This window comes from Dipteris shenzhenensis, chromosome 25 (assembly GCF_047967505.1).
Source record: "Dipteris shenzhenensis isolate YYH24624 ecotype China chromosome 25, Dip_SZ_1.0, whole genome shotgun sequence".
NCBI lineage: Eukaryota > Viridiplantae > Streptophyta > Polypodiopsida > Gleicheniales > Dipteridaceae > Dipteris > Dipteris shenzhenensis.
The window spans coordinates 35,457,457-35,485,092 of record NC_141620.1 but is presented as its reverse complement, the minus strand read 5'-3'; the positions used below and the strand labels follow the sequence as shown (position 1 = coordinate 35,485,092).

General features: G+C 44.8%; 1 protein-coding gene across 1 annotated transcript in view; it reads left to right on the top strand.

Moving 5' to 3' along the window:
* LOC147885810 (GATA transcription factor 26-like) overlaps positions 1–27,636 on the top strand; it is a 73,557-nt gene that overhangs the window by 32,250 nt on the left and 13,671 nt on the right. The window contains exons 3-7 of the mRNA XM_087396452.1: positions 3,414–3,858; positions 4,112–4,184; positions 4,318–4,421; positions 4,895–5,123; positions 5,273–5,411. Coding sequence (XP_087252578.1) covers positions 3,414–3,858; positions 4,112–4,184; positions 4,318–4,421; positions 4,895–5,123; positions 5,273–5,411 — 990 coding nt within the window. The remainder of the gene's footprint in view (positions 1–3,413; positions 3,859–4,111; positions 4,185–4,317; positions 4,422–4,894; positions 5,124–5,272; positions 5,412–27,636) is intronic.

Genomic DNA, 27,636 nt, shown 5'->3' with positions numbered 1-27,636 from the left:
CTAGGCGTTGCTTCCTCAAAATGTGTGAGTTCTCTTTTTTGGGCAAGCCTCGGCTTGCACGCAAAGCAAGGAATTTGCTTTTGAAGAAAAGAACAAAAAGTAGAGCTCATATTTTATGGCAAGGCTTGCTTAAAACATAAGGCTTGGCTTGCTTGTAAATCAAAGGATCTCTTTTTCTATGGCTTGCATGAAAAGCAGCGGTTGCAAAGAAAAGCGTTTTCTTTTCAAGGAATGGCTTGCACAAAAAACAGGGGTTTACTGTTTTGGCAAGGCTTGCTCGAAGAAGAAGGCTTTTCCTGTATTTGGGGAGCTTTGCTTGTATGCAAGCAAAAGCTGTTTTTGGGCATGGTAGCCCAAGGTCTTGAAATTGCAGCGAGCATTTTCTATTCCATGCTTGAGCCCACATCAAGTTTTTTTTGCATCCTCTTGGATCAAATCATATAGCCTTTTACTCTTGCTGCCCATAATTTGCAAAAATCGACACACCTCGCACCTACAAAATTATTTGGAACAGTGTTGAGGTTGAAACCCACGTGATTTTCAGCTTTCTTCCCTAGTTTACCTCCATCTACTCCCATTTCTTTGTATCTTCATAAGTGGTAACAAAATTTAGCCTTGCGAATCTTTGTGCTTCTAATTCTTTCGTGGTCATAGTATGTACATTAGAAGTATGAGTCGTTATATTGTCTATACGTATGATTTCAATCGCAAGGATAGAGGTTATGAACATTACATGACCAAACGGTCATAGAACCTTGGAAGCCCTACTTAAGTAGGGGCTTCTCAAGAACAATAGTCTCATGGGTGGATCTTCACAAAGGCTCTTGTAATGGGAAAGTGTGACTGTTGATGTAGAGCTTGATGAGGGTGCATTGACACCTGTCCATCAACCTTATTTGGACCAGGCCGCAATGTGGGGAGGAATTCGAGTGCTGTCCCTTGATTTGGCACCCAGAGGTCTATGATCAGGAGGGGCACATGTTGGGCCACTGCATGCATATTAGTTGGGAAAGTGGGATATTAGACATGCTTGCTTGTTGGGAGCTTTGTGTTACCTCCCCTAGAACATTGGAGGGGGGCTCTTGATCAGATTGACACAGCCATTCTTTTGGGCACGCAATTTTACTATGTGGAACATGGCAAGGACTCTGCTTGGCATATAGATCTGAGCCCTCGTCTTTCTATTTTCGGGTTCATGGAGGTTCTGGCACTATGGAGGGGTCCCCATAAAGTATCTTTAGTGGGACCCGGAAGAGTGGGAATGGATTGTTGCAGGGAACCAAGAGAGGAGTCTTCCTTTCTTTGGTTACATGGTCAGTAATGCCTGAAGGTTCCCGATCAGCTGTAGAGGTTGGAGACCTTCCAGAGCCCCTCATTGGAAGGGCTATCAGGTTTCAGCTGACTTGCAGAGATGCTTTTGGAGAAGTCTTTGGAAATCTCGAAGAAAAAGAAAGATTACTTTATTTTTTAAGCTTTCTATACATGGAGGGATTTCATTGAACAGGAGGAGGTCCAAATTTGGGGCAGATTCCACTTGTCCGAGGTGCTCGTTTGCAGATGAGTCGGTTCATCATTGCTTATGGGACTGCATACATGTGAGAGGGGGCTGCTAGGGTTCTCAGCCCTTTCCCCCCTCTCATTTCGTCATGACGTGGGGATCAGTGGCTTTGCTCTCTTTATCAGGTCCTCACGAGTGGCAGGATGCTTCCTGGGCCATTTCTATTCGACGGCCTAGTTGAGCCTTGCTCTGTGGAGGACGTGCCTATCTCCTGATATATACTAGTGCATGCTGATGTGGATTCTGCTTGGGAGATACTGGCTAGTATTACTGCTTGACAGATCTGGAGGGCCATATGCACAGAGGCCGTTGATGGATCTCAGGTCCACCCTTCTCATACCTTGGCCAGTATTTGGGCTATAGCACACACCTTGATGGAATCTTCAAAGGAAACAAGGAAATGAAAGGTAGAGGCTATAGGACAGTGATATGTCACACTCTAATGGCCAGTTGGGCGAGCATGCAAGGGTCTTTCAGGGCAGCCTCTTCTAGGAGGGTTATATTCCTTACGGAATGGAGGGGCTCCTCTCAGAGACTACATCAGGGTTGAGGTGGCATTTTCAGCCTCAACCTTGGTTTCTCTCCAGCTCTTTTTGAGTTTTTGCTTACTCTTATAGAGTTTTTTTTCTCATGTCCTCATCGAGCTTGCTCTCGCGGGTTTTTTTCTTACTTAATAGAAGTCTCTTTCATGAAAAAAAAGAAAGAAAGATTGACACAGCCCATGAGGGGCTCAAGGCGGCCGGCTATCCAGATCACCCTCCTTGATGGTTTAGCCAGTTTTCCAGGATAGGGGCCCCACTCAGTATTTTCTCCAGGGTTGAGTAGATTGATCCTCACTCGGTTTTCTATAGCATAGGCTAAGGAGGACTGCTGTTGCCAAATATGACAGACCCTGATCCTTGGTATTCACTTGGGCGATGGTGGTGTGACCATTGAGGATAACCTCGCTCACTGGTGCTGAGTGGGTCACTAATCAGGGCATCCTTGGCATCTCCCATTCCAAACGATGTTGCCTGTATGATTTCCAACATCACAGCCTGGCACATCTGGGTAGCCCGATGCAGCCTGGTTATGTGGAGGCAGCAGACCCGACCTGTGGCCACCATCGTGGTATTTGCCATGATATCATCTATACTTTGCGTGCAAATTGGGAGTGGGGTGTGTATAGAGGACTCTGAGAAGACTTCCGAAAGGCGTGCTGGTTTTTGATAGGGTTGGCCTGCAGGGATATTTTATATTCTCATGGATCAAGGTATCTGCCGGCTGTATACCCTCCCTCTTGGATGTTGGTGTCTGCTTCCAGGGTACTCTTGGTAGTGAGCTGAGATCAGCATCTTTTCATTTCAGCACTCACGGATTGCTGAATCCGTACTTTCTCAAGATTCTTCTTTTTTCGGGTGAAAGAAAAGAAAGAACCTATGAGGCCACCTGTGTTTGCTCAAGGAGGGAATGTCCATGTCAGGTGTAGCTGAGGCATGAAGTTTTGTGGAGAATTGAGAGACATATTGGTACTGGATGAACGTGTTATACTTTTCTTAGCAGTCCTCTTTTATAAGTTCCTTGTTCTTCATGCTCATTAATTGCACTGTTGCAGTTTTTGATGCACATTTACTGATTTACCTTATCCTGTAGTTACTTTTTAAATTATTTCTTATGTCTTGTGGATGTGCTTGTTTATGTAATCTGCTGTCTCTCTTTTTGTTCATTTTATGCATTAGGAAATCTTTTTTTGGGTGCAAGTCAAACCTTTGTTGATGTTTGGCATGATTTGGACTTCCTGATACGCGATCTTTGTATCATTTAGTCATTGGCAACTGTTTAGACCTAAGTTTATGAACTCTTCCTTTTGGTACAGATCAGTGGCCTCCATGGGAATGCCCAGTTCCTTCAAAAAGACGCTCCCCTATGTACAGGCATAACAGATTCTTTCATGCTCACTCAGATCTTCGAGAATCAAATTCTTCTGTCTATCCTGAAGAGGATCTACTTGTTGAATACAAGCCTTCATTGATGACACTTGAAATAGGGCTGGGAGGTGTTTTTATCCGACCACCAGTGTCCAGGGTCCAAGAGCAAGAGTCACAGGCAAGCTCACTGATGTTTGATAGTAAGGAATTTGATCATTCGGCGGCACTTAAGAGTGATATAACAACAGAAAAAAGTCCAGCGTTACAGTTCTCTGATGGAAGTGTTAAGCCTACCGTAGCTCGTGGAAAGGAGAAAACAAAGCAAATAGCGAGGAATGTTGATGCCGGGCGCCTACATCCTGTCAAAAGCTTGATGCCAAACAAAGCTCTTTTGTAAGCATAATTGCGTTTGGCATGTACCGTGTGTCTGTTTCCCATCACATTTTTTGTGAAGTGAGGTGATATGACCAGGTCAGGTCTGGAAAGATTTACTTTAGTAGTTTCATCGTTTTAGAAAGTCCTCTGTTTGTGTTTTCCTGCTTGTTACTCTTGTTCGCATTCTATATCCAGGTTGGAATATGTGCTGATCAACTGACTTATTTTGTTTGTTGATCAACTGACTTATTTTGTTTGTTGGAATTGGCAGGGAGAACTTTCCCTATAATAAGCGTGATGTCTTGCAAAATTGTCAGTCACCACTGGTCTTTGTGGAATTGAAAGTAATTGCTGCCTCATCCAGTTTTCCCCTTCGTCTATTTGGAATTGAAGATATCAAAACCTATTTTAGTGGAAGTAGACTATGTGTGTAGCATTTTGATCTTACATGTCTACAGCTTTTAACATTCTTTGCAGGATATTGTCAATATTGACACATTCATGGGCCTCCTAACAGACCAGGAGCAAATTCACCTTATGAAGCAGGTGTCCTCAGCAGATGTTTCAAGGTTTCCTGATAGGTATTTGGAATGAAATTTTAAAGGAGAGATCTTGGTTGTTGCTGTTGTGGTGAAGTATGTTGATGCAAATGTAAGGAAGTTCCTTCAAGGATCTGAGTCGACTCTAGGCTTCCTAAGATGCTCAAGTTAAATGTAACCCTTCTTGTCTATCATTCAAGAGTATGAATTAGCTTCGTGAAAAGGCCCTTTAATTATCATAATCCACTAAGGGGTGCCAGATTAGTACTCGAACAAGAGGTAGCAAGAATAATCATAAGCTCAAAGCCTTTATGTTGTCCTCATCGTGACCATGTCTTAAGGATTGGATTTGATATGCTTTGCTCAAATGGTTTGCTAAGTCTGCCTCCCAGCTCTTGAGTAGTGCTGGCAGCTTACCCGAAAGGTATAAATATGTAATTGACGAATATGAAAATGTGTGAAACCTGCAGTATGAAGCTACCCCAGGGTAATAATCGTGAGCATGTTTTCTGCAGTTTGAGGTCTATGTTCAACAGCGCACAGTTCGAGAGTGCTTTGCGGAATTTTCAACTGCTCTTGTCAGAGGGCATGTTTGACTCATTAGAGTCTGGTCTGAGTCCCCGTGTATTGCAGCATTACCACCAACTTCTTACAATTACAAACCTGACAACATCAGGGTGGATGGAGCGATGCTCTCAAATTTTCAGTCGTAGCAAACGGAAAAATGCGCTGGATGATGGAAGGGTAATAACTTTGTTTTCTGTTTAGGTGGTTTGATTGTACTTCCAAATATTGCTGAATAGTTTTGCAAATCATGTTAGTAGAGTTGGAAATCTTGCCCTTGTCTTATTGGTAAATGTTCTAAAACTTGTTGGTTGATGTGTGGAAAACAGATTATGCAAGGAAAGGAAAACCAGAAAGAGCGGCTCAATGGCTTGACCAACACATTTGCAGCTGTTATGCCCTCTGTTTCAATTGGTGTAACTGAAACCAAGAATCCACCAGCCAGGTCACTTGGTTCTTTTATTACTGGTAAGATCTGCAAGCAAAACGCTCTTTTACACATGGGTTTAAAAATACACTGGGATTTAGTTGAGGGTTGTGATATAATTCTTTGCTTATACAATTCGTGGGATTTAAAGCGTGTGAAACTTTGACCTTGTATGGAAGCGAGTCATTGAGCTGTTAGGTTTGTACATCTACAGAGAATTGTGGTATCAGCTGGCCTCTTTTTGACTTGCAGTAGCGCTCTCTCTCTCTCTCTCTCTCTCTCTCTCTCTCTCTCTTCCATGCTGATACAAATGGGTCTTTTAGGAGAGACCAACACTCAAAATAATGAGACAAGACTTGTACCTCAATGGATCTATGAAACCGTGATTGAATTTTTAGGACAGACCAACACTCAAATTAATGAGACAAGACTTGTACCTCAATGGATCTATGAAAGCGTGACTCAATTTTTAAGAAAACAATAGGAACTTGATAAGTGTCAAAGCTAATGATACAAGCTTACCTTGATTCAATTCGAGCTCTTGAGTCTCTTTTGTAGCAATAATTCCAAAGAACCTTGGATGAAACTGCTGGAAAGAAGATCACCGGAGCCTTGTTTTTTGAAAGCTGATGGAGAGGCACTTTACGACGTTCCTGACGAGCATATTGCTCGCCCCACCACGTCCACACTCTACACCACAGCTCGCTTGAAGGAGGCTGTCAAGAAGCTACATAATGGCAATGCCAAGGATTAGGAGGGCCTCCAAGCAAAGCTGCTAATCCACGGGTGGGGAGTACTTGCTCCATTCCTAGCGAAGCTGTTTAATCTACAAAGGCTCTTTGACCTTGTGCATCCAACATGATCATGCCCATTCACAAGGCAAGTAACTATTGTACCATCATGGTTGGCCACTTGTAGTCGAGCTCAGATTGATCCACATTGGATCTTATGTTTACTTTTAGATCCCTTGGAGAGGGGGCCCAACTCCGAAAGCATAGGGTATATTGCTACTTTGTGAACTTCCTATGACCTTTGTGACTCTACCATGAGCCCACCTCTTTGCATGACTCAAAAGCCCTCGACATAACACACGACTTTATACGGGAAGTATGAGAGGGTTACAAGAAATGTGCGCACCACATGGGAATGTTGGAGGAGGTGAGAGGCACCACTGGGGTGAAGCACGACTCTCCCCCATTCTCTTCGGCCTTTACATTGATTAGTTGGCCTCTTTTGTGGACACACTAGGATGATGGGGAATCACTTCGACACACGCTGTCTATATCTATCTTGTTATATGTTGATGATATAGAGCTGTTTTCAGATACAATAAAGGATCTTCAAATGCATGTGATAGCTTTGCAAGCTTTTTGTGATAGCCAAGATGTGATGGTTAACTTGGGTAAAACCAAGGTTGTGAGCGGAGACCATAGTTGGGTCCGTACGTGTATGGTTGGCTGAACCATACGTGTATGAAATAATTATTCTGTATGCGTATAGTACGGCCAATCATACTTGGCTTTTTTCGGGGGGGGGGAACACGGGGTTCCCAAACCTCTATGAAAACTATTTTTTAACAGTTTCTTGACTTCAAAATAAATACAAGTTTGAAGTTTGAAGTTGAAAATTGAAAGTTTTTTAGCTCTCTGTCAAGTAAATGTGTATAATGTATATTTTCCTGTTTTTGTTTGTAAAATTAGGGTCACATATGATTCAGCCCCAGGGGCTGATCTATACTCCAATCATACTTCCGTACCTGTATGCAGTATGCATATGGTAACGTATGGAAAATACTATGGCCGAGACATGAAGGTTAACTTAGGTAAAACCAAGGTTATGATCTTCAACACAAGTGACACTCTACTTCAACAAGCAGCTTTCACACATGCAAAGGAGTGAGTTGAGATAGTCAAATCTTATGTGTACTTGGGGAACATTTTCATGGGTCCCAAGTCCCAAGTTTACCATGAAACTGCCAGCACATGCACACATGCCAGAACATGACAATCTGGAGTAGTGGAAAATGGCCAAGACGGCCCCCTGGTTCCCAATGCAACTCAGCAAGAGCTCTCCCTTTAAATATTAAAAGCCTGCACCTGGGCTCAGTTGCGACTGTAGAATGGGATGGATCTAATGACCAAACACTCCCCAGGCATCTATAACTCTGATCCTCTGCCTGTGTAAATCGTGCTAATTCAACGGTTGAGTAAAGTTTGAGTTTGTGGGGAGGTGTTTGAGGCAAGGTATGAGAAAGGTGCTGGTCCTTCTCTCACTCCTAAACATGTGCCCTGCTCGCTAAAGTACCCAGACCATGTGAACTCAGTATGAGGGTAGTAAGGATCAATAAAGGTCTCTCTCCAACCCTACAAAATGCGGTCTCACAATCCACAGTCTAATAACCATGTGGAAACATGGTCCATATTTGTGTGTGATGATTGCCAATTTGGATCTCTGCTCACAACCAAGGGTGACACCCTACTACTACAAGGGTTATTAAAAAAGTGGCTGCCTGGCTGCTACTCCTTGGCAGATGGGAGTGTTGCGAAAATGCTCCCAAAATCTAGACAAGGCTCCTCACCATCGGAGAACTGGGCTTACAATGATGGTTCAGCATGAAAATCAAGCTGATCCTATTTGATCATTGCCCAACTGCTCGTGGTGTGTACTGAAAAATTCCATGAAACAAAAATTGTTTCCAGCGTGTTGGGGTAAAGGCTCTATGGCCACCCAAGTACAGTTAAGTACACTTAGTACTTTATTTGTTAAGTACACTAAGTACACCGTACTTAGTGTTGTAACCTTATCCTTTCATATAAAAGCTTCACTGTGTGCTAGGGGAGGTACACACATACCTTTTATCCCCACACTTCTTGTTACTTATTCTGCTTGTGTGTGTGTGTGTGCTCTCACACTCTCCCTTCCACAACTGGTATCAGAGCTAGAGCACCTCTCTCCCTAGCTAGAGCACCTCTCTCCCAAACGTGGGTCTTAGCAAGTCTTGGAGCAGCAGCAGGCAGGACCAGCCAAGCAGCAACAGCAGCAGCCAAAGCTGCTGCATTCGCCGCCAAACAGCAGCAGCAACAGCGAGCAGCCCAGCAGGAAACAGCAGCAGCAGCGTGCTGCTGCTCCAGCCAGGCCGGCCAGCCAGCCAGCCAGCCAGCCAGGTCGCCCAGCCAGGCGACGCCAGGTCGCCCAACCAGGCGACACCAGGTCGCCCAGCCAGGCGCGCCACACAGGCGATGCCCCAGCAGTAGTGGCGCCTGGTCGCCCAGCAGCAGGCGAAGCCAATCAGGCCGCCAGCGTCGCTCACAGGCGACGCCAGCAGCAGCGGCTTCTTCGTCTTCGCCAGCACCCGCCATCTTTTGCTCGCAGAAGCGCGAGAAATCCTTCAGAAGCACGCTGCGACACGCAGCCTCTAAGCTCCGACAGCGACAGCCCTCTTTTCTTCATTTTTTCTGGTACACTTTGTCCTTCTTTTCGCACCCGTGTACTTGCAGGTACAGGTGCAGTCCTTTTGAGCTCATTGTGAGCACAGTTGGTCAGATGCAAGTGCGCTGCAAGTGCAGTACGCGTTTATGCCTACTGTGTGAGGAAATCCTCAACATTTGTTTGCAGAATCAAGGGGCTTTTGTAGCCAGTGCCAAGAATTGGCCTGTACACGCACGCATTGCGTTTATACTCCCGATTGGAGTTTGATTCTTGCAGATTTCGTATGCATTTGTGACCTACGGGGAGTGGAAGATGCATTGAGTACCACATTGCAGATTTGAGCACTGAATGTGCTAGTCAAATTGTGGCTTTTGCAAGGTGGATGCATATCAGTGCTGGGGGAAGCAACAAAATGCCTAACAGTTGTCAGTGAAGCAGTTATGCACTCTAAATTCTGAGTTTTTTTTGCCTCCAGTCAAGGGGCTTTTGCCCAATTTCTGTTCTAAACTGTTGTATACAGTTTTAGAAGTGTCTGGAAGCTTGAAATTGACATTTTTGAACAGTCAAACAGTCAAATACTGATTCTGTACTTTCTGGTACAGTCGGGGACTGTCCTGTGTCAACAGCTTTGACTGAATTCAGTCACGGTACAGAGGTACAGAGTGCAAAGTACACTGCTGTTTTTCACTGTGTATGCAGGGCAGATGCTTCTGTAAATTCAGAATCTTGCTGGTTGTACAACGGTGCATTAAATGATGCAAACAGAGTTGCTGTTCGGAAACTGCAGCAAGCAGTAAACAGTGATAAATCTCTGTTTAAGTGGGAGATACAGTGCAAGTGCAGTTCCTGTTTGTTCCGCTGCAGGAATTGGATCTTTGAGCACAGTTCAAGTGCAAGTGTGCACTTGGTTTGCAGGGAGTCAGGCACCTAAGTGTGGGTTATATTTCTTGCTGATTATAATGGCTTCATCCTCGGAATCTTCTCTTCTCAATATTAAAAAGTTACAGGGTGCTGCTAACTACCCAATGTGGAAAAAGATGGTCTTGAATGTTCTAATTCTCAGGCAGTTTCATGCTCCTATTATACACAAAGGTGTGAAGCCCACTGTCACATCTGATGATGCTTGGGCACTAGCTGATCTGTCAGCAAAGTCCATAATTGAATTGTCACTCCATGAGAGTGTTGTTTGGAATGTGGATGGTGAGAAAACAGCCTGGGGTGTGTGGAAAAAGCTACAGGACACATATGAGCAGCAGCAGAGTGTAGCTACAAAGATATATTGGCTGCGCAAGTTCTTCAATCTGAAGATGAAGGAAGGGACCTCCATGGATGCACATCTCAATGAGTTTAATTCAATTGTCACTCAACTTGCAAATCAAAAATATGTGGTGGATGAGGAAACCAAGGGTATGGCACTCTTGATTTCTCTTCCTGAAAGTTGGGATACATTCACCACAGCTGTAACAAATGCAAACACTTTCATAATTTTTTCAGATATCATAGGGTGGATTTTGCAAGAAGAGCAGAAGCTGAAAGCTCAAGATGCAGTAAAGCCTAACAATGCCTTAAATGCAAGGGGGAGAAGTCAGCAAAGAGGCAAATCTCAGGAAAGGGGAAAAGGGAGGAGCAAGTCCCGCTCCAACAAAGATGTTGAGTGCTACTACTGTGGTAAAAAGGGACATACTAAAAAGCAGTGCTTTAAACTGAAAAATGATAAGAGAGACAAAGCCAAAAATACTGATGCGTCAGATGCAAAAGTAATTGTACCAGTAAGCAATGGCAAGAGCAGTGTGAAGATTGAAGAGCTTCATTCTACACACGGTTATGATAGTGAGGGAGAGGTTCTATTTCTCTCTACTTTGGATGCTCATTCTCTCCATGCAGGAGATCTTGCAGACATGCACTCTTGGATCATTGACTCAGGTGCCTCATTCCATGTTACACCTTACAAAGAATTGTTTGTAAGATATGCAGCAGGCAGTAATGGAGTCGTTTTTCTAGGGGATAATCATGCATGCAGTATTGTTGGTATTGGAGATGTCAGGCTTGTATTTGCTGATGGTACTCAGCTTATGCTTCACAATGTTAGGCATGTACCCGAAGTCAAGAAAAATCTGATTTCTACTGGCATGTTGGATGATGAAGGTTTCGTGACCAGCTTTGGTCATGGTTTCTGGAAGGTCACCAAAGGTGCCCTGGTTGTTGCCAGAGGCTCTAAGGTTGACACAATGTATACTCTTCATGCTAAAGTATGTAATCATGCTGATATTCATGCCATCGAGCTGCCGAATATTTCTATGTGGCATAGCCGGATGGGACATATGAGCATAAGTGGAATGGAGCAATTGGCTCGCCTTGGCTACTTACCGTCTCTTAAATTTTCTGATTTAAAGTTTTGTGAGCACTGCATATATGGTAGACAGTTACAGTGTCCTCATAAAAGGAGATTAGGACATAAAGATGCTCAACTTGAGCTTGTGCATACAGATGTGTGTGAGATGCCTAGTCCTTCACTTGGAGGTGCACGGTACTTTGTCACATTTATAGATGATTCCACAAGGAAGGTGTGGTTGTATCCTCTTCGATTGAAGAGTGATGTCTTTCCAGTGTTCCAGAAATGGCTTGCTATGGTTGAGAACCAAACAGGCAGAACACTAAAGGCTTTGCGGTCAGATAACGGTGGGGAGTATATGTCTAATGCATTCAATGCATTTTGTGATGCTAGAGGTATTAAAAGAGAACTCACTGCTCCCTACAGTCCAGCGCAAAATGGCACTGCAGAGCGTATGAATAGAACCATACAGGAAAAGTCTCGCTCTATGATGTCACATGCTGCTTTACCTCATGGATTTTGGGCTGAAGCTGTAAAAACAGCAGTACACCTCATCAATAGGTCACCAAATAAAAGACTAGATGGCAGAGTGCCAGAGGAGCTTTGGACAGGAAAACCTCCTTCCTATAAGCACTTGAGGGTCTTTGGCTGCACTGCGTACGTGCATATACGCAGAGAAAATCGCAGCAAGCTTGATCCTAAGTCTCTTAAATGCATTTTTCTTGGATATGGTGACAGTGGTGAGATGGGTTACCGCCTATGGGATCCTGTGAATAAGAAGCTAATACGCAGTAATGATGTCTTATTTGATGAGTCATGTATGTTTAAGGCAGCAGATAAGCCTTCTGATGCTTCAGAGGTTGACATTGATGACTCGGGACATCCTGTACAGTTCAGGCAGGCTGCAAATCAGCCACAACAGCAGCGTAATCAGCCAATGCATGATGCTGCAGCAGGTCCAAATGGACAGCCCGCAGTGGCGGAAGATGTACTACGGGACATGCCACCTTTGGAAGACCTCCCAGGCCTAATTCTGCAGCCTGATCTACTAGAACAGCAACCTGTTTTAGGTGAGCAGCAAGTTGGATAGCAAGACCAATGGGTCAGAAGGTCCACTAGACAAATGAAACCGCTAGACAGATTTGTACCAGGAGCAGATTTTATTATGCTTACAGATTGTGGAGAACCTTCCTGTTACAAGGAAGCAGTGCAAATGCATGATAAAAGGCTATGGGAACTAGCCATGAAGTCTGAAATGGACAGTCTCCATAAAAATGGTACTTGGGAATTGGTGCAGTTGCCTAATGGCATGAAGGTACTGCCATGCAAGTGGGTGTATAGATTGAAAGTCACACTTGGAGCTAAGCCAAGGTATAAAGCTAGGCTGGTTGCCAAGGGCTTTAAGCAGGAGTATGGTGTTGATTTTGATGAGATCTTTTCTCCAGTGGTTAAGATGACCACACTCAGGATTGTACTTGCTTTGGTTGCATGTGAGAATTTGGAATTATGCCAAATGGATGTGAAGACAGCCTTTCTTCACGGTGATCTTCATGAGGAGATCTACATGCAGCAGCCAAAAGGATTTGCAGTCAAGGGCAAAGAGTCACTTGTATGCAAGCTTAAAAAGAGCCTTTACGGGCTGAAACAGGCACCAAGGGAATGGTATAAGAAATTTGATACTTTCATGAAGTCCCAAGGTTTCAGGAGAAGTGATGACGATCACTGCTTATATACCAAAAGGGCTGCAAATGGCAGCTTAATCATTCTCATTTTATATGTGGATGACATGCTTATCGCTGGTACAGCTCGTAAGGAGCTTGATGACCTTAAGAAAAGACTGCATGAGGCCTTTGATATGAAGGACCTTGGTGATGCAAATCACATACTGGGAATGCGGATACGGAGAGACAGGGGACAGCGTTTGTTGTATCTGTCTCAGACCGAATATATTGGCAAAGTATTGCACAGGTTTCATATGGAAAGGGGGAAAACCCTTAGTTCTCCATTGCCTCCGTATGTGAAACTCAGTGCAATGGACAGCCCACACTCAGATGCTGATGAAGCTGAAATGGCCAAGATTCCGTATGCTTCAGCTTGTGGCAGTCTCATGTATGCCATGGTTGCTACCAGACCTGATATTGCGTTTGCAGTGGGAGTGGTTAGCAGGTATATGGCAAATCCAGGCAAGAAGCATTGGAATGCAGTGAAAGGTATCATGAGATACCTGAAGGGCACACAGGAGTTGTGCATATGCTTTGGTAAGCGAGATGCAAAGGTGCATGGTTATGTGGATTCAGATTTTGCTGGTCATCCCGATAACCGGAAATCTACTACCGGTTATGTTTATACATTCACTAGAGGTGGAGTGTCATGGATGTCAAGGATGCAACAGTGCATAGCCTTGTCTACTACGGAAGCTGAATATATTGCAGCCACAGAGGCATGCAAAGAGGCCTTATGGTTATCTCGGCTAGTGGGAGATTTGGGCATTACAGGTGATATTCCATTGTTGCATTGTGACAGTCAGAGTGCTATTCAGTTGGCACACAATCCTGTTTTTCATGCAAAGACAAAGCACATTGATGTGAAGTATCACTTCATCAGGGAAGTGATAGATGATAAGCTGATTCAGCTTGTCAAGATTCACACAGATGATAATCCAGCAGATCTGTTGACAAAAGGCTTGCCTGCAGAGCGGTTTGCACATTGCCGACAGTTGATGGGTATAGGTTGAGCCTCATTTATTTTTACTTGAGGGCATATTGCCTTTAAGTGGGAGGTTGTTGGGGTAAAGGCTCTATGGCCACCCAAGTACAGTTAAGTACACTTAGTACTTTATTTGTTAAGTACACTAAGTACACCGTACTTAGTGTTGTAACCTTATCCTTTCATATAAAAGCTTCACTGTGTGCTAGGGGAGGTACACACATACCTTTTATCCCCACACTTCTTGTTGCTTATTCTGCTTGTGTGTGTGTGTGCGCTCTCACACTCTCCCTTCCACACAGCGCTGGTCCCCTAGGTAGCCTCTAACATGAAGCTTGACTAGGAGTGCCCTGCTCTAAAGCTTTGGATCAAGAATCCCCAGTGCACCTATGATGTGGGGAGAAAGATAGTGTCCAAACATACTCCAAACATACTCTAGCTCTGGTTTCCGGTGAGCCATACCCTCCCCATTCTGCAAGAAATTCTAGTCTCTTCACATGTCTAATACTATCTACCGTGCTCCAATGTGATAGCTTCCTTCGTAAACTCTCAGCCTTCCTCTCCCGTTGCTCAGCCTCCCTCTCCCGTTGCTCAGCCTCTCCACCTCCGTCGCTAGCCTCTCAGCCTCTTGTTGGAATGGTCACTGTAAGCCCCCATATGAGGAGAGCATGGGGGGGGTGAACTTAGGAAAAGAAAGAGGGAGGGGGTTGCCACATGGGCAGCACCTCACACAAAGAAAGGAGAGTACCTGGCAGAAGGAAGCTTGCCTGGAGGGCAGATCTGGCATAGAATGGCCAGGTGACTGTCAAGGACAGAGCAGAGCAGATCTGCGCAGCATCTCCATTAAGGAACGAAGGCGCGATGACGTCAGCCACTGTACGGATCTGTACAGGCTGCTGCAGGGCAGTGTACGGAAGGGGTACGGGCAGGACATGGCGCCGGCAAAGGGCTGCAGCATGGCACAGCATAGTGGGGGTCTATGGGCAGGTATACAGCCTGCAGCAGGGTCTACAGCAGCAACAAAGGGCAGCCTAGCAGCAGCCCAAAAGGGCCTGGCTAGGGACCTTATATAGGGCTGGTTGGACCAGCCAACCAGGTAGGTCGGCCAGCAAGCAGTCTGGTCGGCCAGTCTGGTCGGCCAGGATGAGGCTGGCTGGTCGGTCTTATGACAGCCCCTTGGGGGCCTATAAAAGGAGAGGCCCTGGGTCTCATTTTATATCCAACATTCAGCCAGAACAGGAGCAGACAGGAGCAGCTAGAAGCCACTCCCTTGGGCCTCACACTTGTGGTGAGGGAGAGTGGAAGGTGTGCTGCAGACTGAGTTCCCTAAAGGCTGGACCTTGGCTGTCTTCTAGGGCAGCAAGGTGTTGTGATCATCATATTCTCTGGAGCAGCAGATTTACAGCAGACAGGAGCAGTAGACAGGGCTTCCTTGGGCCTTTTCCCAAGAGGTGAACGAGACCTAAAGAGGGCTGCAGACTGAGCTAGTAAGTGCTGCCTACCTAGGCTGATCTACAGGCAGTAAGGTAGAGAGAACCATTCTGGACAGAAAGTCTACAAATGCTCGAGGTGGAGCACGCGGCTCGAGTCTAGAGATAGCCAGCAGATAGGAGAAGTACCTTGTGGCAAGATCAGAGGACCACACCATTGGTGGAACTCTGGATCTCTCTCTTTTGTATTGTGTCCATAGCTTTGGACAGAAAAATATTATTTTGGTGGTTTCTCTATTTGGTTGGTTCATTGTCTATTGATGAGTCTGCACATCTATTCTATGCACATAAGTCGAAGAAGTTTGTGATTCCACATACCACACGCACACTGTAAGAGCTCCTGGGCATTACTATCAGTCTTTGCTGTGCGTACCCTCTGTTGGGTCATTTCTAACACCTCTCCGTTGCTAGCCTCCCTCTCCCGTCGCTAGCCCCTCCCTCCGTCGCTCAGCCTCCCTCTCCCGTCGCTCAGCCTCTCCACCCCCGTCGCTTAGCCTCTCCGCCTCAAGCCCCTCCTCACTGCTCAGCCTCTCCACCTCTCTCTCTCTCTCACACACACACACACACACACACACACACACACACACACACACACCCCTCCCCCCGTCAGCCTCACCCGTCACCCGTTACCTCAACCTCTTTGCCCGTCAGCTATATCAAGGATATATCTAGTCTCATAGTGTCACATGCCATCTCATGGTGGTCATGGATGAATCTATGGCTAGGATCTCAGGCTAGCAAGGGTTCCCAAGGGTGTAAGGCACACAGAGTGGGATACACAAAACACCCCCCCCCCCCCCCCCTTCAATGGTTCTCTCTTGAATGCACAAATGTTTTCAAGAGGTACCATGGAGGCAAAAACACAACCCCCCAAATGGTTCTCTCTCTTGCATGTACAAGGATGACATGTGTGCAAGAGGTATGATGAGGGAAAACATACTCACTTGGCCTATATCATATGGTGACCAGAGGCGATTACAAAGGAAAAACACACACATAAATTTATTCCATTCATTTTGGAGGACTATTCAGGTAGAGTACCTTGACACAAACCATGGTTGTTAAGACACTCGTGTATTATAATAAGACACCTAAGACACTTAAGACATGTGTCTTACCTTAAGACACCTTTAGACATTCTTTTTTTTTGGTTTGGGTGGGTGGGGTGTAACAACAAAAATTGATTTTGACTTAACCATGCTATCATTGATGTGACTTTTGATCCAACAGTGGCAGTGAATGATGAAGACAGTCATCACTAAGACCTAAAGCAATAATGGCATAGGCTTTCTATTCTCGAGCATGGTCTCTTTGTGAGCTTGTAGTGGAATCTCCTGGTTGAGAGGCTGTGGAAGAAGAGGCTGAAGCAGGTTCTACAAGTTCCCGTAAGTTCTCCCGCATCAAGGTAAACTTAACCTTCATTTGCCAAGTATGAAATGCTTGGCCATTGAGCTTCTCAATATGCAAACAGGTAGCCATGAGAGGGCCTTACCCGAGGACAGGGCAGTGTATACTCTCGTATAGGGCTGAAAGAAGTCCAGAATTGAAAATGATGCAGTCAAATCATGACCCCACACATCAAGCATGAACAACTCCAATTTGTCAAAACTGGCAACTAGAGGCAACAGGAACTTGAAGGGTGAAGTTCGCACAACCACGACTAGCATTGAAGGGGCTTTTTATGCACAAATAAAGTACATATACCAGAGAGTGTCCACACCATAGGATGGGCAAAAAGTCGCATCAGGTCGCCATAGCCAGTAGCTTCAATCGCGACTGTGTTTTTTTCGATTTCTCCTCAACCCGTGGACCAAATGAGCTCAAATTCAAATAGCAAGCAGCTCATAGCATTTACAGAAACCTTTGACGAGAAATAAACATGCCGGGCGGCTGTATGACTGCATAAAATGATACTGTGAAGAAACGTGATACTGCATAAAATGATACGGGAAGAAATGTGCCATTAGATTTCTGATCTTGTGTACTTTAGAACAATGAAGCAGCCGGTAATGTAGTTACTGAGAAGTATGCAGGACCCAAGGGCAGCAGCTTGTAGCAACTCCAACTGAAGTCATTAGTATGAGAAGAAGCTAGTGTATGCAAGGCTCCAACCCCCTATGGGTAATGTCACACCTCATTACTATTGTTGTGTAAAATGGATTACCTCATGAGTAGCACTCAAGCAGCTGACATCAAGAAGATTTCAGAATTGATGATGAGGCTCTAGAGCCCGACCATATGGTGATATCATTCACATTGGAAGGTATGGTGAGACAGAAAAGTATATGAATGGACTGCAAATTTTGAAGCAGATGTGCAGAGATGGATAGCCACTATCAAACTACTGAGAAGCAGCTCATAAATGCTTCACAAAGAAAAACAGAAGGAGAAAAGAATGCCAGGTGACAGCTGGTTTGATATAGAATGTAGAGCTGCTAGAGAAGCTTGGAAAACAGTACAGAAGCATAAAGCAGGATAGCAAGGTCTCCACAATCAAATGACTAGCAGGCAAAAAAGAAGATTTATTAAGGCAAGACAATTTGGAATGGTTTCAGCAGCTCAAAAGCAATGAGTTGGCGTTCTTCAAGAGACTGCATGTGAGAAATAAATTTGTGATATGAGGGGTGGGATGGAAGAATATGGTGGCATCCACCAAGAAAATTCATAAAAGTTGAGGAATAGAGACCAAATAGCAGAAGATCATTACCTTAAAACCCATTTTTTTGAAACCAAAACCCAAGACGTAGAGCCCGTTGACCCGAAACATGAATCTTGGAACCCAGAATCTGTAATTCATTTCGTAGGGCCCAGAACCCGGAGCCCATCCAGATCTAAATCCATTTCTTGGACCCAAATCTTGGAACCCGAAGCCCATCAAGTCTCGGAACAAAAAGCTTGGAACCCAAAATTTGGAGCCCATTGATGCTACCCAAATGAGGCTGAAAATAGAAGCTCCACCACAAGTCCAAACAAGTGATCACTCTCTCCTTAGACTATATCTTATGAAGATGCATTCTTGACTTCAAGCTTAGTCCTACGTTCATGTGGAACATGCATAAAGCACTTACGACCAAAACCTTCAAATGCTTCATAGAAGGCTTTCTATTGGAATAGGCCTTGTGGGGAGTCCTTCCTTTTACTACATATGTTGAACTCTGGTCGAGTAAATACATTGCACTGTGGATAGCTTGAGCCCAAAACCTTTTGGGAAGTCCCTTACTGTCTAGCATTGACCTTACCATCTCCATTACGGATTTGTTCGTCCGCTTTATTACCCTTTTCCGTGATGGTGGATTGAGAGGTATCATAAGTTGACGCTTGGTCTAAGTTGACACTTGGTCCTTGTTGATTAGAGGAATTGATTGAACTTTGTTCAAAGGAGTTCTCCTCCCTTCGACTTCTTTTTCAGTAAAGGTCCAAAACAAATGATGTTGTGGGCATATTGCCGCCAACATTTGAGTGAATTAATATGAGAACTTTGTTTGCCGCCTAGCGATAGCATGAAAAGAAAGAGAATTCTTGTTGAGTTATTCCTTCCACTATAGACATGGAGTTATCATCGAGTGTGATTGATTCGGGATCAATCAGTCTGATGGAGTTGTATCACTCTAATTTGTTGGTCATGTGCCTGGTGGGCTAGTGGCACCATAATCAACATACAAGATGTCTCCAGGGTTGAATATTACATTTGCAATGATTGGTATATCCTCAATGACGAGGAACAATATGTCAATTAGCACATTTGTCCTCCTCTTAGTTTTCCTTCTCGTCAGCTACTTTTCGCTTGCACTCTTTGGCATAGTGTCCCTTTTTTTGTTTGTAGTAAAAACACGTGACTTCTTCCTTTTCTTTGAATTTGAAGACCCCTCACCTTACCCATGCTTTTTATGTGTAGATCCTTGTTTTCCTTTGTCCTTGCACTTTTGAGTGGGCATTCAAAGCCTTGTTAGTAGCTTTCGTGCATCATACATCTTCGTCTGTAGTTCTTCTTGCGAGGGCATGGCTCTGAGCTCTTCAAATATGATTGTGCTACGTCTTTGACCCATGGTCAGTGTTGTCTGAAAGCCTTGGTAACTGAGGGGTAATGTAACATGCAACGTAACTTGATCGTGTGATCACAACAATATCTTTAAACCTTTAGCGACGAATTAGCGCTATGCACCATAGAGAGAGAAAGGAGATGAGGGTAGAGAGAGAATAGAGTCGACAACCGATTGGGTCCCTGTACCCACTGAGGGCCCCCTCCCCCAATTATGGGAGAATTTGCTTTATACTTGGAGAGCTGAGAAATACAAATAACACTCTTCAAGAGAGCACAGGAATGCGCTTCTGAAGAGTACGCTGTGCAAACGTATTGGAGACCCATAGACCTGAGAGGCAACGCCGACCAATACTGAGACCTTGATGCTGTCCACACTGACAATGTAGGGCACTTCTGCAAGGCAAGGAAGAGGCTTGTGCTGTCCACCGGAATGTAGGGTTACTGCGTGAGTGTGAGAGTGAAAGCTAGGAGTAATAGATTCTAAAGAGAGCTAAGAGATGACTGAATTATAGAGCTCAGAAGTGAGCTGTGCAAAAATATAAAGAAAGCTCTAAAGAGTGTGAGAGTGAAAGCTAGGAGTAATAGATTTTAAAGAGAGCTGAGAGATGACTGAATTATAGAGCTCAGAAGTGAGCTGTGCAAAACTGTAAGGAAAGCTCTAAAGAGCTACTGAAATAGTACCCCAAACCTTATTCCGTTCGCTGATTCGAATCCTCGACTGGTCTGCTGCGTAGACACCTTCCAGAAGGGCTGAACTGAGGCTGGTCAGAGGCCAACTTCTCGAAGTGTCAGGCTGCTCGAGGGGCTGCAGGGGAGCTGTAGGAGTGCTAAAGCCAGGAGGAGCTGAGTGAGGAAGGAAGGCAAGGGGCTCCCCCTTAAATAGGGGGCTGGACTGAGCCAACCAGCTCAACCTGGCCGAATTTCAGCCGGCTGGTTTGGGCTGGCTTTGCGGCCCTTTGCCCCATAAAAAAGCCTACCTAGGGTCGGGTGCAGGGCAGCCTATAAAGGCAGCCCTTCCCCAGCCCATTCTAATTGTAAGACGGAAACACAACCCTACTGTTCTCTAGTGGGTACCAGTGAACAAGGACTGATTTGTCTGACTTGACCTAAGGCTGAGAGACTGACTTATGTAGCTTGTGCGTAACTGTCCCTGGACAAGGGATCACAAAGGGTCACAACATATGACAAAATCTCCTATTAGGGAACTATCACACACTTGTTGATGTAGCCAGTGTGTCACATTGCACCCAAGTGCAAGGGTGCGTTTGACAGGTAGCATGCTTAGAATGAGCGTTGCTAGATTCTTGGTTTCTATGCTTAGTCTTGCAAGACAGCCAAGGATGGATGGGATTCTTTGGCCCGTCTTTATCAGATTCGCAATGAGGCCCAAGAGTAAGGATTTTAGAGGGCAGCTCATCAATGTTGATGAGATTCTACCAGATTCACAGGTAGTGTCTACGACCCTCGATGGTCTCCTTGACTCATACCAGGGATTCGCTACTACAACACTGAGGCTAGGGGCCATGGGTAACCCCAACCACTGTAGCTTCAATCATCTTGCTGCCCTACTATTGCGGGAGGAGCAGAGTCGTCAAAACAGGGCTGCTTCTATTCATGCAGATCAGGCCTTTGCCACTGATCAGCGAGGCAAAGGCAAAGGGGGGAAAAGTTACAGCAAGCCCAAGCTTCAGCGCATTGCTTCAGAAAAGAACAAACAGCAAAAGGCCTTGCTGTCACAAATGCTCCTGCTGCTCCTGAACATACTCATGAGGCAGCAAACATGGCTCATGATGAGTGGGCATTTGTTGTGACATGTCAATACCATCCGGAGAAGCATGCTTCAGCCTTATCTATTTGAGATTCTGAGTTATGATGATATATTGATAGCGGTGCATCTAAGCATATCACTTTATGCCAATGTCTCTTTCAATCAGCTCCACATGGTGGCATTGCCACTTTCTAGGTATCAGAAAGAATCTGATGTCTATCTCAGCCATATCTCCAAATGGCTTTAGGGTTCTTTTCGATGGTTATCGTTGTGCCGTGTATGACAACCGGTATGTGTAGGAATATAAAAGGAAGAACTAGAAACTAGAAAACTAGAAGTAAAATAAGAACAAGATTGAAAGACAAAGAAGTACCTTGAGAAGAGTGTAGACAAGACACAAGCTAGATAGATTGCAATGATGTGACCCATGAATATATGGGCCAAAGTACAAGACATAAAGCAAGAGTGCTTATGGGATAATTGTAGAGGTGCCACATGGCACACACTCAAGACACAAAGACTAGACTAGACTAGACTAGACAAATGTAGACTAGGGAAATAGTACACTTAGTGTGCACTTATCTCCAACACCCTCCTTAAGTGGACACTAGGAGTAAGACAGAAAGACAAGACTAGAAGACAGACATAAAGACTGATAGACTGAGAGACAAGACAGAAGACATGACAGACAAAGATCCTGAGACACCCCTCTTCAAGTGATATCCTCATATGGGTCCACAAGGGTAGGAACAGGATGGATCTAAAACAAAACACAGTCAGATTGATAGACAAATAGACAGATAGACAAGACTAGATAGACAGAAGACTGACTGTAGACAAACAGAAAGACCAAGACACTAGAACCCCTTGACCTACATCATCGGTGTGTTAGAATTATAGATATAATTCAGCAGTGACCAATGTAATATAATAAGCTAGTTAGGGGCACTTTTCCCTCTTTAAGAGGTTTTTTTCCCTAATCGCAGTTAGTTCACTAACTATGGTTAGTGACTACTAAGGTTTTGTCACTAGGACAAAACCTTATCTCTCACTCATTGTGTAGTACTCTTCACACTCTACTATTGCAACTCAGCTTTCAGCTTCCAAGCTTCCAGCTCTCACTCTCTCTTGCTCTCTCTCACTCACCATTCTCTCACATTTGGTATCAGAGCATTAGATCCAGCTCCCTACGACTTCCCCGTTGAGCTCCAGCTGCAACTCAGCTTCGTTGGTACACCTCGTCCGTACAGTCCGTACGACTGTACGGAATCCTGCCGTACCTACCTACCGTACAAAATCGTATCTGCGTTGCAGACCTGCGTCAAACGTTGCGTCCGTACAACTCCCGTTCTGCTGCTCCTCCATTCTGCCGTACAGCTCAGCTCCCGTACAGTTCCGCCGTACAGCTCAGCTCCCGTACCGTTCCGCCGTGCTGCTCTCCCGTAGTCGTGCAAGGTTCTGCGTCGTACAGCACCGTCCGTACTCCGTACAGCGCCGTCGTCCGTACTACGTACATTCGTACGGTCATCCGTACAACGTACGAATTCCGTACACTGACTGTTCCGTACTGTCAGCTCATTGTCCGTACACTTCTGTTGCAGGCCTTCTGTGCAGATTTTTACTTCTGCAAGTACTCGAGCAGTTAGTTTTTTGGGCAGGCTTTGTTTGCAGATAGCCATTGTTTGGCTCAGTTTTCTGGAATAATTTGGGGCATTTTGTTTGTTGCAGACATTGCAATCATTGTGTAGTTTCGGAGCTACACTTGGAGCAAAAATTGCAGATTTGCTCTGAAATTTGGGGCTTTGAGTACTTGTGTCCCTTTCTGGTTGCAATTTCAAGCTCGAAATTTGGGGCCTTCAGTTCTGCAGTACAATTTCTTGAAGAAATTTGGGGATTTTGTGATTACACTGCAATTTTGCAGTAAAATTTGGGGCTTTTGCAGACAGAGCGCAATTCTTGCAACATTTGGGGCTTTTGATCAATTTGCCCCTTTCCGGTTGCAATTTCAGGCCTAATTTGGGGCTTTTGTGTTGGGAGAGCAATTTTTGGAGTTTTCAGTTCATACTGCCTTTCTTGGAGTGCTTTGTAGCACTTTTGGCAGATTCTGGAGAGTTTTTGATGCTTGGACAGATTTCTGACAGTGCAAGTACAGAAATCTAAGTTGCATTTACAGCTCGTGCTTGGCTGTGTTTTTTGGGAGTTGTGCATATCATTCCCAGTAAGGGAATTCAGTTTTGTATCTGCTTCAATCACTTTCTCAAATATGGCCCATCAAAATCAGAATGACTTCCAGTTCGGTGGTCTTTCACAGGAAGACAAGTTGGATGGTACCAACTACTCCCTCTGGAGTTTCATGGTACGCAATATTCTGATTTCTCGCAATTTATGGGATTATGTCAATGGGGATGAGATCCGACCAGCAGATATTGCACCTGCTACCCCTCCTTAGCAAGGAGGTGGAAGAGGTCGTGCACAGGGTGCAGCTGTAGGACAAGTTGGTGCAGCTACAGTCACTACTCCAGAGCAGAAGAGATGGGATTCACGGGATGCCTTAGCTTTGTCATGCATCTCTCTTTCAGTGAAAAGATTTATCATTCCGCATATCCGGTCGTGTAAGACCTCCAGGGCAGCGTGGGATATTTTGGAAAGCATGTACGCAGCTCGGAATGATGCAAGGGTATCTTTCTTGAAAAGAGAGTTCAGTAATACACATATGGAAGAGGGTGACTCCATGTCAGTTCACCTCACAAAGCTACAGGATCTCAGAGAGCAATAGTTAAATATAGATGAAATTATTCCTGATTCAGAGATGATTACAACCACTCTGAATTCTCTTCGTGAGTCTTATCTCAGCTTTCATACCTCGCTGAACTTATCATTGAGGGGGGGTGCAAATCCTCTCACTTTTCATGAGTTGATAGGACTTCTGCTTCAGGAAGAGCAGACCAGGAAAAATTTGGCTTCACGTGTAGGTGAACAAGCCATGCTCTCAAAGTTTAAATAAAAAACAAAGGGACAGCCAAAGACATCAGTAAATCAGCCTTCCAGTGGGTCAGGACAGCCTTCCCAAAAGGCTAAAAATGATGCAAGTAAGCCCAAGAAGAAGGGTTTTTGTCACTACTGCAAAAAGCCAGGTCATCACATAGCAGAATGCAGGAAAAGGCTTGCAAAAGAAAAGAAAAACAGCTCAGGTATGGCTGTTTCAGATTCAGCTCCTCATGCATCTGACAGTGGGGATGCTGCAGCCAACTTTGTTGGACAGGAGTATGCCTTTTTATCTTGCATTTCAGATTCTAGGTTGGCTGTTCCAGATACTCGGGATAGTACAGCCACTTGCAGTGATGATACATATGCATTTTTGACTTGCAGTTATGACTCTTCTACGGATGCATTTGCTTTCAGTGTCAATGAAACACTAAACACTTGGTATTTTGACAGCGGTGCATCCAAGCACATCACTTCTAGGAAGTGTCTTTTTACTTCCTTGCATCCACCTCCCGTTGGTAAGAAAGTCACTTGTGCCAACAACTCATCATATTCAGTACGTGGCACAGGAGATGTTGAGCTCACTGCCATTGATGGCTCAATTTTCAGACTTTCAGATGTCTTATATGTGTCTGGCATAACCAAAAATCTCCTTTCAGTGTCCACTCTTAACAGAGGTGGATTTCAGGTCATCTTTGAGGATGACAAATGTGCTGTCCGAGACAGGGAAGATGACTATGCCTTAAGGTTACAGGCAAGGGTATCGTGCATCAGCTCACAGTCAGGATGACCCCTCAGCTAAATGGCAAAGCTGAGAGGAAAAATAGAACTCTCATGGAAATGGACAGATGTATGCTGAAAAGCAAACACATGCCTCACAAATTCTGGCTTGAGGGTTTGATGTGTGCCAATTACATTTTGAATCGGGCTCCCACTAAGGCTTTAAAAACAAAAACTCCTTATGAGGTCTGGAATGACAGGAAGCCTTCAGTGGATCACTTCCGAGTCTTTGGATGCCTTGCTTATGCTCATGTGCCAGTTGAATTTAGGCACAAATTGTCTGATAAAGCCATCAAATGCATATTTGTTGGATACAGTGCAGAAAGCAAGGGGTACCGTCTCTACAATCCTGCTACACGCAAGATCATAGTAAGTAGAGATGTGATATTTTCTGAAAATTGAGCTCACACTCAGGCTGAATTTCAAATGCCTTCATCTTCAGAGGATGTCTTTGAGGGGTTGCTACCCATTGCCTTGGGTTCCCCTGCTGATTTTTCTGATGCAAATCAGAATTTACAGCAACCTCCACATGCTTCAGTTCCGCCACAGGATGTTAAGCACTAACTATCTATTTCTACTGCATATCACGGGAGCAGCACCATGGATATCCTCCCAGCCAACCTTGCTGAAGCTTAACCAGCAGACAGAGAATTCCGATCAAAACTTACGTGAAAAAAAACTCTTCTCTTCTCTCTCTAGCCTCAACAAGCCCCATCTCCCTAGATGGATCTAGATGCCACATGTCATCCATATAGGGCCTTCCTAATGCAACATTTCACCCCTCTCTTGGGATGCATTAAATCCTTTGTCCCTAGGCACATTCTTTGCATTAGGCCCTTAGCCTTAGATCCACCTAGTCTGGTGCTATCAACCCTCACCTAGGACCTTGACATTAATTCCCTCTCGATCATTTACATGAAGCGCAAACAAATATATTACAAAGATAGATCCTTTAAGGGAAATGTCGACTGATTCTTCCGAGGTCATGCTACCTCGGCTAGAGCGTAACATTCCTCCCCTCTTCAGACATCGGCGTCCTCGATGATAAAATCTGGGAACACTCTCCGCAACTGGTATACGGATTCCCAGGGAGCTTCGGATAGAGGCTGACCATGCCATGCAACCAACACCGTGGGTATCTTCCGATTTCGTATTTGCATTGTTCCTCGGTCCAGGATTCTTGTTGGTTTGCGCCTCGCATTATCCTCTATCTCCTGAAACAAAACCACACTTTCGATTAGTGAGTCACCTGTATGTAAAAATTTCTTTAAGCGCGAAACATGAAAAACCGGGTGCACCTTACACCCCTGTGGCAATTCTAATTTATAGGCCACCTTGCCTATTCTCTTTAGAATTAACCACGGCCCACAGTATCGAGGTGATAACTTAGCACACTCTCCTGAAGTCAACGACTTCGAGTGCGAAGGAACTCTGAGAAAAACTTTTTCTCCTTCCTTAAATACTCTTATAGACTGGTTTTCATCCGCATACACCTTGGCTCTATCCATAGCCTGGCGGATATTAGCTCTCGCAAGTGCTAGCATCTCCTGCATCTGAACTACAAAGTTCGCGGCACTAGGTACTTTCTGAGGTACTCCAACTATAGTTGGATTGGCTGGTCTATAACCATAGTTCAGCTCAAACCGACTGAACCCGGTAGAGGAATGTTTTCTATCATTGTAGGCAAACTCCAACAATGGCAACCACTTGTCCCATGTATGTTGCCTCAATGACACATATGCTCTCAGCATATCCTCTAAAGTCTGGTTGACTCTCTCCGTCTGACCATCCGTCTCAGGATGATCCCCACTACTCATTCCCAACTCAGTCCTTAGTGTCTCAAATACCGCTGTCCAAAAATGACCGGTAAATCTGACATCTCTGTCTGACACTATGGATCTAGGCAATCCATGCAGACGAAATATATGTCTAACGAATAAATCCGCCACTTGCGGGGCACTAACAGACTCTCTAGTCGGAATGAAGTGAGCCATCTTGGTTAGACGATCAACCACCACAAGGATAGAATCATACCCTCCTTGTGTTGTAGGCAGCCCTACAATAAAGTCCATGGAAATGCTCTCCCACTTGCTTAGTGGTACTTCCAAGGGCTGTAAAAGTCCGGGTGGCTTGACCCGCTCGGCCTTGCTTACCTGACACGAGAAACACCGTGTCACATATTCATGAATATGCTTTTTCATCTTTGGCCAAAAGAAATCTTGCTTCACGAGATCATATGTCTTCTCGACTCCTGGATGTCCCGCACATGGGCTATCGTGGCACTGTCGAATGACTCTCTGCCTGAGATCATTCTGACTAGGTACTACAACCTTGCCATTTCTTTCTAGCATACCATCCCTTATGGTATATCTTGCATATGTTTGGCCTTTTCTGGATGCCAGGTCATCCTTTTCATTTTCCCCGGGTTTTAACATATGAGCCTTAGGCCATAAGCTCTGGACAAACTTGTCCACGTTTTGAGTTTCTCTGATCTTGGTCATTAGAGCACTCTCTAATACCGTGAAACTCAGGTTGTGCATAATGCGAGACAACGCATCAGCCACCTTATTATCTTTTCCTCTTCGGTACTGAATCGTTAAATTAAACTCCTGCATGAGCTCTGCCCACTTAGCTTGGCGGCCCCTCAAGTCAGGCTGTTTACAAAAATGTTTCAGAGTATCATGATCCACATCCACATAAAAATCTGAACCATATAAATAATGCCTCCATGTTT